The sequence below is a fragment of the Oncorhynchus nerka genome, linkage group LG3, assembly GCF_034236695.1.
Source record: "Oncorhynchus nerka isolate Pitt River linkage group LG3, Oner_Uvic_2.0, whole genome shotgun sequence".
Classification (NCBI taxonomy): Eukaryota; Metazoa; Chordata; class Actinopteri; order Salmoniformes; family Salmonidae; genus Oncorhynchus; species Oncorhynchus nerka.
The window spans coordinates 18,483,885-18,496,384 of NC_088398.1; the positions used below are offsets into that span (position 1 = coordinate 18,483,885).

General features: G+C 51.0%; 1 protein-coding gene across 1 annotated transcript in view; it reads left to right on the forward strand.

The window, feature by feature from the left end:
* Nucleotides 1-12,500, forward strand: part of LOC115142227 (neural-cadherin-like) — an 80,942-nt gene that overhangs the window by 19,418 nt on the left and 49,024 nt on the right. Inside the window, exons 9-11 of the mRNA XM_065005541.1 lie at nt 1-27; nt 1,470-1,642; nt 9,559-9,726. The exon at nt 1-27 is cut by the window's left edge and continues 144 nt beyond it. Of these exons, the coding sequence (XP_064861613.1) occupies nt 1-27; nt 1,470-1,642; nt 9,559-9,726 (368 nt within the window). The remainder of the gene's footprint in view (nt 28-1,469; nt 1,643-9,558; nt 9,727-12,500) is intronic.

Below are 12,500 nucleotides of genomic sequence, written 5' to 3' on the forward strand. Positions count from 1 at the left end.
CCAAGTTTGAGAACAGCCGCTACCAGTGTAAGAGTCACCTCTGTCACTCCTCCGTCACCTCCGTCACGCCTTGGGTCATCTCCGTCACGCTCATCATTTCACCTCTGTCCCTTGCCTGTTTGGTTCAGACAATTTCATTATCAAATGTGTCTGTTGATCTTGTCCAATACATTAAGTCATCTTATCAAGGTATTATAAAGGTATTATCTTGGCTGCTGTCTTTTAATCCCCCAATACCAAATATGGTTGTTTAATGTTGAGTGGCGCTTAGGGGAACCAGTGTTCTCTCTAAGGGTTGCCCTGCCATAGACACAAAGGGACTGTCCCCTTATCCAAGCTTCCCTCTCCCCTCCTCCACACCCCTCCAACAAGTTCTTACTAAACCCTTTGCTGGATATTCCACCAGGAATTCAAATGTTATTCCATTCTAAAACGCATCAGAGGAAATGAGTTCAAACCGTTCCCCCATAAAATCATATTTAAGGCCCGGGTACGAGGGATTTGTCCACTCGTGTGAGGGTTCCCTCCCTCACCTTGTTCTGCCAAGTGTAGTGTAAGGTCAAAGCTCAAGTCAAAACTGTGCTTGCTCAGCAATGTCCAGCAGCTCAAGGACCCAATGTCCTCCTATCCCAGTCCAATGTCACTGCCTTGTGGCTTCTGTGTTATGTCTTAACAGTTTTCAAGGTAAAGCAATATTGTGAAAGGTAAGACTTAGCTGATGTATATATTAAATCACAGGTAATCCTGGAAAGCTTTTAAGACTGATGAAAACGTTGACGCCTCCCTGCCCTCCCTGGAGACCGTGTTTGTTTACCATGTGTGTTGATAAGCCCCATGTCAGAATCCCTTTTATCACATTAGAACAAGACTGTTGGAGTGGCTTATTAACTATTTAACTGGGAGACTGAAATGTTTCTAGGACACACGCATTTATTTCTGGTCTCTGTGACTGAAATGTTTCTAGGACACACGCATTTATTTCTGGTCTCTGTGACTGAAATGTTTCTAGGACACACGCATTTATTTCTGGTCTCTGTAACTGAAATGTTTCTAGGACACACGCATTTATTTCTGGTCTCTGTGACTGATATGTTTCTAGGACACACGCATTTATTTCTGGTCTCTGTGACTGAAATGTTTCTAGGACACACGCATTTATTTCTGGTCTCTGTGACTGAAATGTTTCTAGGACACACGCATTTATTTCTGGTCTCTGTGACTGAAATGTTTCTAGGACACACGCATTTATTTCTGGTCTCTGTGACTGAAATGTTTCTAGGACACACGCATTTATTTCTGGTCTCTGTGACTGAAATGTTTCTAGGACACACGCATTTATTTCTGGTCTCTGTGACTGAAATGCGTTGATTTCAGCCGGAAACTTCCACCACCGCTGCTGTTGTTATTGCTCTTGTTGATGTTGTTCGTTGTCGGCGGTGATGTTGATGTGTTAACCCTTCGTATGGCAGACTTCCTGCGCGAGGACACGCCGGTGGGGACTAGCTTCCTGCGAGCAGCGGCACACGATGATGACCAGGGGAGTAACGCCGCTATCTCCTACTCTCTGTCCCGTCAACAGCCGGCCTACCTGCACATCAACCCCAGCACAGGCTGGGTGTACGTCAACCACCCCATCTCACAGGTGGGGGCACAGCCACACACACCTACCACAATACACCATTAGGGGGCAATTCCTGTGCATGTGTGTGTGTGTGTTCGGTGTGTGTGTGTTCGGTGTGTGTGTGTGTTCGATGTGTGTGTGTTCGGTGTGTGTGTCTTCTCCTACCTTCTCCCCCAGTACCTCTTCTTTATGCACTGCAGGCTGCCTGTTGAAACAGGGGAATCCTTAACTCGCAGGTCCAGTACAGGTGTTTTACAGCCTCCTCCTGCACTCCCCCATGTGTTTGTGTACAGCACCCCCTGTGCTCCCTCCCTCCCATTGTTTGTGTACAGCACCCCCTTCACTCCCTCCCTCCCAGTGTTTGTGTACAGCACCCCCTGTGCTCCCTCCCTCCCAGTGTTTGTGTACAGCACCCCTTCACTCCCTCCCTCCCAGTGTTTGTGTACAGCACCTCCTGTGCTCCCTCCCAGTGTGTGTGTACAGCAACCCTTCACTCCCTCCCTCCCAGTGTGTGTGTACAGCACCCCTTCACTCCCTCCCTCCCAGTGTTTGTGTACAGCACCCCCTTCCCTCCCTCCCAGTGTGTGTTTACAGCACCCCCTTCCCTCCCTCCCAGTGTGTGTGTACAGCACCCCCGTCACTCCCTCCCTCCCAGTGTGTGTGTACAGCACCCCCGTCACTCCCTCCCTCCCAGTGTGTGTGTACAGCACCCCCTTCACTCCCTCCCTCCCAGTGTGTGTGTACAGCACCCCCTTCACTCCCTCCCTCCCAGTGTGTGTGTACAGCACCCCTTCACTCCCTCCCTCCCAGTGTGTGTGTACAGCACCCCCTTCACTCCCTCCCTCCCAGTGTGTGTGTACAGCACCCCCTTCACTCCCTCCCTCCCAGTGTGTGTGTACAGCACCCCCTTCACTCCCTCCCTCCCAGTGTGTGTGTACAGCACCCCCTTCACTCCCTCCCTCCCAGTGGGTGTGTACACTGTACACCGATCCTTCCCACTGGCCTGATATCATCCACTGAGACTGCTGCACACCCTTTCTACCTCCCTCTGTGGATGCATATTAAACATGGCAAGGTCTGGAATAACAACAATGCCCCTGTCTCTCTATATGTGTATATATAGCATTATGTATCTTACCCTGAGGAAGCATTATATTCACACATACATAAATATATTTATGTGTGTGTGTGGATGCGTGCGTGTGTGCGTGCACGTTTATTTCCGACATTTGTCTGTCTCAGAGGGGAGTTGACACCCTGCAGTAACATTATATTTGTAGGGTTTGGGCTTTGTTGGCTAGGCGCTGACCTCTCTTTCTATTGCTTAGCTTTTCTTCCGCATCTCTCTTGTTTCCTGGTCTCTCTCTCTGTATTCTCTTGTTTCCTGGTCTCTCTCTCACTGTATTCTCTTGTTTCCTGGTCTCTCTCTCTCTGTATTCTCTTGTTTCCTGGTCTCTCTCTCTCTGTATTCTCTTGTTTCCTGGTCTCTCTCTCTGTATTCTCTTGTTTCCTGGTCTCTCTCTCTCTGTATTATCTTGTTTCCTGGTCTCTCTCTCTGTATTCTCTTGTTTCCTGGTCTCTCTCTCTCTGTATTCTCTTGTTTCCTGGTCTCTCTCTCTGTATTATCTTGTTTCCTGGTCTCTCTCTCTGTATTCTCTTGTTTCCTGGTCTCTCTCTGTATTCTCTTGTTTCCTGGTCTCTCTCTCTGTATTCTCTTGTTTCCTGGTCTCTCTCTCTGTATTCTCTTGTTTCCTGGTCTCTCTCTCTGTATTCTCTTGTTTCCTGGTCTCTCTCTGTATTCTCTTGTTTCCTGGTCTCTCTCTCTGTATTCTCTTGTTTCCTGGTCTCTCTCTGTATTCTCTTGTTTCCTGGTCTCTCTCTGTATTCTCTTGTTTCCTGGTCTCTCTCTCTCTGTATTCTCTTGTTTCCTGGTCTCTCTCTCTGTATTATCTTGTTTCCTGGTCTCTCTCTCTGTATTCTCTTGTTTCCTGGTCTCTCTCTCTCTGTATTCTCTTGTTTCCTGGTCTCTCTCTCTGTATTCTCTTGTTTCCTGGTCTCTCTCTCTGTATTCTCTTGTTTCCTGGTCTCTCTCTCTGTATTCTCTTGTTTCCTGGTCTCTCTCTGTATTCTCTTGTTTCCTGGTCTCTCTCTCTGTATTCTCTTGTTTCCTGGTCTCTCTCTCTGTATTCTCTTGTTTCCTGGTCTCTCTCTCTCTGTATTCTCTGCATGTATTCTTGTTTTTGGTGTGGTAAGTCATTACAGTTTACTAGCTCAATTGTTTGTCAGTATTCATTTACATTTTACATTTAAGTCATTTAGCAGACGCTCTTATCCAGAGCGACTTACAAATTGGTGCATTCACCTTATGACATCCAGTGGAACAGTAGTGCATCTAAATCTTTTAAGGGGGGGTGAGAGGGATTACTTTATCCTATCCTAGGTATTCCTTAAAGAGGTGGGGTTTCAGGTGTCTCCGGAAGGTGGTGATTGACTCCGCTGTCCTGGCGTCGTGAGGGAGTTTGTTCCACCATTGGGGGGCCAGAGCAGCGAACAGTTTTGACTGGGCTGAGCGGGAACTGTACTTCCTCAGTGGTAGGGAGGCGAGCAGGCCAGAGGTGGATGAACGCAGTGCCCTTGTTTGGGTGTAGGGCCTGATCAGAGCCTGGAGGTACTGAGGTGCCGTTCCCCTCACAGCTCCGTAGGCAAGCACCATGGTCTTGTAGCGGATGCGAGCTTCAACTGGAAGCCAGTGGAGAGAGCGGAGGAGCGGGGTGACGTGAGAGAACTTGGGAAGGTTGAACACCAGACGGGCTGCGGCGTTCTGGATGAGTTGTAGGGGTTTAATGGCACAGGCAGGGAGCCCAGCCAACAGCGAGTTGCAGTAATCCAGACGGGAGATGACAAGTGCCTGGATTAGGACCTGCGCCGCTTCCTGTGTGAGGCAGGGTCGTACTCTGCGGATGTTGTAGGGCATGAACCTACAGGAACGGGCCACCGCCTTGATGTTAGTTGAGAACGACAGGGTGTTGTCCAGGATCACGCCAAGGTTCTTAGCGCTCTGGGAGGAGGACACAATGGAGTTGTCAACTGTGATGGCGAGATCATGGAACGGGCAGTCCTTCCCCGGGAGGAAGAGCAGCTCCGTCTTGCCGAGGTTCAGCTTGAGGTGGTGATCCGTCATCCACACTGATCTGTCTGCCAGACATGCAGAGATGCGATTCGCCACCTGGTCATCAGAAGGGGGAAAGGAGAAGATTAATTGTGTGTCGTCTGCATAGCAATGATAGGAGAGACCATGTGAGGTTATGACAGAGCCAAGTGACTTGGTGTATAGCGAGAATAGGAGAGGGCCTAGAACAGAGCCCTGGGGGGACACCAGTGGTGAGAGCACGTGGTGTGGAGACGGATTCTCGCCACGTCACCTGGTAGGAGCGACCTGTCAGGTAGGACGCAATCCAAGCGTGGGCCGCGCCGGAGATGCCCAACTCGGAGAGGGTGGAGAGGAGGATCTGACGGTTCACAGTATCGAAGGCAGCCGATAGGTCTAGAAGAATGAGAGCAGAGGAGAGAGAGTTAGCTTTAGCAGTGCGGAGCGCCTCCGTGATACAGAGAAGAGCAGTCTCAGTTGAATGACTAGTCTTGAAACCTGACTGATTTGGATCAAGAAGGTCATTCTGAGAGAGATAGCGGGAGAGCTGGCCAAGGACGGCACGTTCAAGAGTTTTGGAGAGAAAAGAAAGAAGGGATACTGGTCTGTAGTTGTTGACATCGGAGGGATCGAGTGTAGGTTTTTCAGAAGGGTGCAACTCTCGCTCTCTTGAAGACGGAAGGGACGTAGCCAGCGGTCAGGGATGAGTTGATGAGCGAGGTGAGGTAAGGGAGAAGGTCTCCGGAAATGGTCTGGAGAAGAGAGGAGGGGATAGGGTCAAGCGGGCAGGTTGTTGGGCGGCCGGCCGTCACAAGACGCGCGAGATTTCATCTGGAGAGAGAGGGGAGAAAGAGGTCAGAGCACAGGGTAGGGCAGTGTGAGCAGAACCAGCGGTGTCGTTTGACTTAGCAAGCGAGGATCGGATGTCGTCGACCTTCTTTTCAAAATGGTTGACAAAGTCATCTGCAGAGAGGGAGGAGGGGGGAGGGGGAGGAGGATTCAGGAGGGAGGAGAAGGTTGCAAAGAGCTTCCTAGGGTTAGAGGCAGATGCTTGGAATTTAGAGTGGTAGAAAGTGGCTTTAGCAGCAGAGAGAGAAGAGGAAAATGTAGAGAGGAGGGAGTGAAAGGATGTCAGGTCCGCAGGGAGGCGAGTTTTCCTCCATTTCCGCTCGGCTGCCCGGAGCCCTGTTCTGTGAGCTCGCAATGAGTCGTCGAGCCACGGAGGCGGGAGGGAGGACCGAGCCGGCCTGGAGGATAGGGGACATAGAGAGTCAAAGGATGCAGAAAGGGAGGAGAGGAGGGTTGAGGAGGCAGAATCAGGAGATAGGTTGGAGAAGGTTTGAGCAGAGGGAAGAGATGATAGGATGGAAGAGGAGAGAGTAGCGGGGAGAGAGAGAGCGAAGGTTGGGACGGCGCGATACCATCCAGTAGGAGCAGTGTGGGAAGTGTTGGATGAGAGCGAGAGGGAAAAGGATACAAGGTAGTGGTCGGAGACTTGGAGGGGAGTTGCAATGAGGTTAGTGGAAGAACAGCATCTAGTAAAGATGAGGTCGGCGTATTTCCTGCCTTGTGAGTAGGGGGAAGGTGAGAGGGTGAGGTCAAAGAGGAGAGGAGTGGAAAGAAGGAGGCAGAGAGGAATGAATCAAAGGTAGACGTGGGGAGGTTAAAGTCGCCCAGAACTGTGAGAGGTGAGCCGTCCTCAGGAAAGGAGCTTATCAAGGCATCAAGCTCATTGATGAACTCTCCGAGGGAACCTGGAGGGCGATAAATGATAAGGATGTTAAGCTTGAAAGGGCTGGTAACTGTGACAGCATGGAATTCAAAGGAGGCGATAGACAGATGGGTAAGGGGAGAAAGAGAGAATGACCACTTGGGAGAGATGAGGATCCCGGTGCCACCACCCCGCTGACCAGAAGCTCTCGGGGTGTGCGAGAACACGTGGGCAGACGAAGAGAGAGCAGTAGGAGTGGCAGTGTTGTCTGTGGTGATCCATGTTTCCGTCAGTGCCAAGAAGTCGAGGGACTGGAGGGAGGCATAGGCTGAGATGAACTCTGCCTTGTTGGCCGCAGATCGGCAGTTCCAGAGGCTACCGGAGACCTGGAACTCCACGTGGGTCGTGCGCGCTGGGACCACCAGATTAGGGTGGCTGCGGCCACGCAGTGTGGAGCGTTTGTATGGTCTGTGCAGAGAGGAGAGAACAGGGATAGACAGACACATAGTTGACAGGCTACACAAGAGGCTACGCTAATGCAAAGGAGATTGGAATGACAAGTGGACTACACGTCTCGAGTGTTCAGAAAGTTAAGCTTACGTAGCAAGAATCTTATTGACTAAAATGATTAAAATGATACAGTACTGCTGAAGTAGGCTAGCTGGCAGAGGCTGCGTTGTTGACTATGTAGGCTAGCTGGCAGTGTCTGCGTTGTTGACACTACACTAATCAAGTCGTTCCGTTGAGTGTAATAGTTTCTACTGTGCTACTGTGCTGCTATTCGGGGCTAGCTGGCTAGCTAGCAGTGTTGATTACGTTACGTTGCGTTAAAAGAACGACAATAGCTGGCTAGCTAACCTAGGAAATTGCTCAAGACTACACAATTATCTTTGATACAAAGACGGCTATGTAGCTAGCTATGTAGCTAGCTACGATCAAACAAATCAAGCCGTTGTACTGTAATGAAATGAAATGAAAAATGTGATACTACCTGTGAAGCGAAATGCGACCGGGATGTTGAGTGAGGAAGTTCAATTCGGTTTCAGTGTCTCCTACGTTAAGGACGACAAATAGCTGGCTAGCTAACCTCGGTAAATTAAATTAATTAAAACTACACACTCTAAACTACACAATTATCTTGGATACGAAGACAGCAAAGACAACTATGTCGCTAGCTAACACTACACTAATCAAGTCGTTCAGTTGAGTGTAATAGTTGTGCTGCTAATCGGTAGACGGTGGACTAGCTAACGGTGGACGTTAGCTAGCTGGCTAGCTGCGGGGCAGTGTAGACTGCGTTAGGACGACGAAATACGATAATTACGCAATTATCTATGATACAAAGACGGCTATGTAGCTAGCTAAGAAGAAATTGCTAAGATTAGACAAATCAAACCATTGTACTATAATGAAATGTAAAGAAATGTAATACTACATTTAAGTCATACTACCTGCGGACCGAGTGCAGATGCGACCGCTCGCTCCAACCCGGAACTCCGTAAGATTATCATACTGTATGTAGGCCTACAACTGTTCAATGGATGCCATTGTTTAAAAGTGAAATCCTCTGTAAGAGTGTATGTACGGAATCAATAGTATCTCTGGTAAATTTGACCATAAGCTGGATATCAACTGTGATATATGTCGGGTAGAGTTGTTTCCATTGTAGATATTGTTAGAATCTCTCTCTCTCTCTCTCTCTCTCTCTCTCTCTCTCTCTCTCTCTCTCTCAGCTACAGCTGAGAAGGAGGAAGAGAGAGAGGGGAGAGGGTAAGATAGAGTGGGGAAGGTGGGAGGCTTGAGGTTAAGTTCTAGGTGACCCGTACCAGTTAGTGAAATATTCATGCCTGATTCACATCCGACACCTTTTAGCTCTTAAGTCTGGTCTCCATTTTGAGTTGACACAGATGAGGTTTGACAGGAGCGCTGAGGTTTGGGGGTGGGGTCGGGGGTTATAGTGATGGACCTGTTGGTTTCCTTCTTTCTTCCTTTCTGTCTGTGTGTGTGTGTGTGTGTGTGTGTGTGTGTGTGTGTGTGTGTGTGTGTGTGTGTGTGTGTGTGTGTGTGTGTGTGTGTGTGTGTGTGTGTGTGTGTGTGTGTGTGTGTGTGTGTGTGTGTGTGTGTGTGTGTGTGTCAGAGAACGTTGCTCAGCAGAGACCTAGCACACGTCAGGTAGAGTTATCCACCCTGTCAGGACAGAGACAACCACAACCGGCTCTCATTCCCTTTCTGTCTCCTTTTCCCTACTCTCTTCATTCCCCACCCTCCTTTGTCCCTATTTCTCCCTGCCCCTGTGTTCATGACTGGATGTCTGTATATTATGTATATATTGACATGTGCCTGGGTGTGTGCCTGGATTTGTGTGTGTATTTGCTTGTGTGAAAAAAAAGCCCCTCCCTTTGTTCTCCAAGTCCAACAACCTCCCAAAGTCAAATCAAGATGTGGAGAGAGTGACCCCATCGTCACCCTTCCACACAATGGACTTGTGAAGTCTCCCAGTTAATGTCCCATGTAAATAATGCAAAATATTCCTCAACTTTAAATGTCACCCCTTTCTCTCAGATCTCTCTTCTCCCTATCAATGATCTGTTTAACCAAGCTTTCACACTCCCCTGGCAGAGAATCATTTATCTGAAGACCTCCATGTCAGTTGGAATATCTCCTCTCTCATTGCTCCCTTTCTCTCTCTCCCTCCCTTTCTCTCTCTCCCTCTCTCTGTTTCTCGTTCTGTCTCTCCGTCTGTATCTCTCGCGTGATGTAAGGATGAACGACATCAGAGCAGTCTTCTGTAGACAGTAGGAAGGTTGTGGTTTAGAGGAGGAGGTCACTGGAAGGTCATGACACTGACTAAGTGGATAAGGTTGTAAATATGCTGCATCTGATCTGTTACTTAGTGGGTTGGAACAAACTGATGGAGACTGTTTCCATGCTCATTCACATTTGCACATGAAGGTACATTTAAGATGTGACAGAGGTGCTTCCAAGAGGGGTTTCAACCATGGGTTTTGTTAATCTCCATATGATTTCCATGTTTAACCTCCGTGTCGCCCCTCCTTCCTCTCTTCTATTTGTCGTCAGACGTCGAGGATCAGCCAGCAGATCGTGGCCACAGACGGGGGCAACAGGAGCAGCTCTGTGGAGCTGACCGTCATCATCACCAACGTGCACAACCAGCCTCCCCAGTGGGAGCAGCTAGAGTACTGGGTCACTGTGTCCGAGAACATCGTTCGCGACGCCAAGATAGTGGTGAGTGGACCTCATAGTGACCTTTTCCTTAACCAGGAGAGATGGTGTCTACTGACACTATGATATAAGGTCAACCACAACCATACATAGGTTTCTGGTAGTAGCAGCTGTGGCAGAGATGGTTCAAAGCTCTACCAACTGCAACTTGGGGGAATGTTCCAACATGATAGCCTAATCTCTTTCCAACTGACCAAGATAATAAAGACCCCCCAAAAGGAGTTCCCCACCCCACCAGCAGCTTGCCAAGATAGTGGTGACTAGGCTCCTTTTAGTGCCTCCAGACAGACTGGCCTCAACATCTCTAGGACCTTACTCCCTGTCGGAGGGGAAAGTAGTTCTTCTGAGACTATTCCCATCCTGTTCATCAGGAAAGAGAGCCTTGAGGAGTGGTAGTATAAAACGCACCTCACTTTCCCCAACCATCAGCATGTTTAGCAGGGTACTTCGAAACATTTCTGCCGAGGCGAGTACACAACCCTGCTACAGTTCACCTGACGAAACATCACACTTTACCCCCGCCGCCTCCCTCCCAGTGCTTCTCCTCTTCCATCTTACCCCCGCCGCCTCCCTCCCAGTGCTTCTCCTCTTCCATCTTACCCCCACCGCCTCCCTCCCAGTGGTTCTCCTCTTCCATCTTACCCCCGCTGCCTCCCTCCCAGTGGTTCTCCTCTTCCATCTTACCCCCCCGCCTCCCTCCCGCCTCCCTCCCAGTGCTTCTCCTCTTCCATCTTACCCCCGCCGCCTCCCTCCCAGTGGTTCTCCTCTTCCATCTTACCCCCGCCGCCTCCCTCCCAGTGCTTCTCCTCTTCCATCTTACCCCCACCGCCTCCCTCCCAGTGCTTCTCCTCTTCCATCTTACCCCCGCCGCCTCCCTCCCAGTGCTTCTCCTCTTCCATCTTACCCCCCGCCTCCCTCCCAGTGGTTCTCCTCTTCCATCTTACCCCCGCCGCCTCCCTCCCAGTGCTTCTCCTCTTCCATCTTACCCCCGCCGCCTCCCTCCCAGTGCTTCTCCTCTTCCATCTTACCCCCGCCTCCTCCCTCCCAGTGCTTCTCCTCTTCCATCTTACCCCGCCGCCTCCCTCCCAGTGCTTCTCCTCTTCCATCTTACCCCGCCGCCTCCCTCCCAGTGCTTCTCCTCTTCCATCTTACCCCCGCTTCTCCGCCTCCCTCCCAGTGCTTCTCCTCTTCCATCTTACCCCCCCCGCCTCCCTCCCAGTGGTTCTCCTCTTCCATCTTACCCCGCCGCCTCCCTCCCAGTGCTTCTCCTCTTCCATCTTACCCCCGCCTCCCTCCCAGTGCCTCCCTCCCAGTGGTTCTCCTCTTCCATCTTACCCCCGCCGCCTCCCTCCCAGTGGTTCTCCTCTTCCATCTTACCCCCCGCCGCCTCCCTCCCAGTGCTTCTCCTCTTCCATCTTCCCAGTGCTTCTCCCTTCCATCCGCCTCCCCCGCCTCCCTCCCAGTGCTTCTCCTCTTCCATCTTACCCCCGCCGCCTCCCTCCCAGTGGTTCTCCTCTTCCATCTTACCCCCGCCGCCTCCCTCCCAGTGCTTCTCCTCTTCCATCTTACCCCATCCGCCTCCCTCCCAGTGCTTCTCCTCTTCCATCTTACCCCCCCCCCGCCTTGCCTCCCTCCCAGTGCTTCTCCTCTTCCATCTTACCCCCGCCGCCTCCCTCCCAGTGCTTCTCCTCTTCCATCTTACCCCCGCCGCCTCCCTCCCAGTGGTTCTCCTCTTCCATCTTACCCCCGCCGCCTCCCTCCCAGTGCTTCTCCTCTTCCATCTTACCCCCGCCGCCTCCCTCCCAGTGCTTCTCCTCTTCCATCTTACCCCCGCCTCCCTGCCTCCCAGTGCTTCTCCTCTTCCATCTTACCCCCGCCACCTCCCTCCCAGTGCTTCTCCTCTTCCATCTTACCCCCCGCCTCCCTCCCGCCTCCCTCCCAGTGCTTCTCCTCTTCCATCTTACCCCCGCCGCCTCCCTCTCAGTGGTTCTCCTCTTCCATCTTACCCCCGCCGCCTCCCTCCCAGTGCTTCTCCTCTTCCATCTTACCCCCGCCGCCTCCCTCCCAGTGCTTCTCCTCTTCCATCTTACCCCCGCCGCCTCCCTCCCAGTGGTTCTCCTCTTCCATCTTACCCCCGCCGCCTCCCTCCCAGTGCTTCTCCTCTTCCATCTTACCCCCGCCGCCTCCCTCCCAGTGCTTCTCCTCTTCCATCTTACCCCCGCCGCCTCCCTGATAGTGTTTCCTTTAATAGTAGTGAGTCAGTTTTTGAAAAGGAGAGGGCGGGGGACGTATTGATGCTACTTTTGCCAAAATCATGTTCATTCACTCGCTTTGCTTCGCTTGTCGTTTGATAACCTGTTTTTAAATATGCTCCCAGGCCCCTTTTTTTGACAACACCGAATTAGAATTGATCCCTCTATGGCAGGAGATGGCAGAAACGCAACGAGCCACCCGGTATCTGTGTCAGCGTTGACACGGGACACAAAGAGAGCGAGGAGAGGGAAGGAGATAAAATTATACACCCTGTTAAGACTCTACAATGGTCTCTTATTGCCTCGGACTGCGCAACAGAGGGAGACGCTTAATTACTGTATTCATCTCCTGACAGCTCAGCTCTCGTTCCTCACAGCTTCACTGGGAGAAAGAGAGAGGGAGAGAGTGAAGGAGAGAGAGAGAGAGAGAGAAAGAGCGAGAGAGAGAGAGACACAGAGAGAGAGAGGGACAGAAAGAGCGAGAGAGAGAGAGAGAGAGACAGAGAGAGTGAGAGAGAGAGAGAG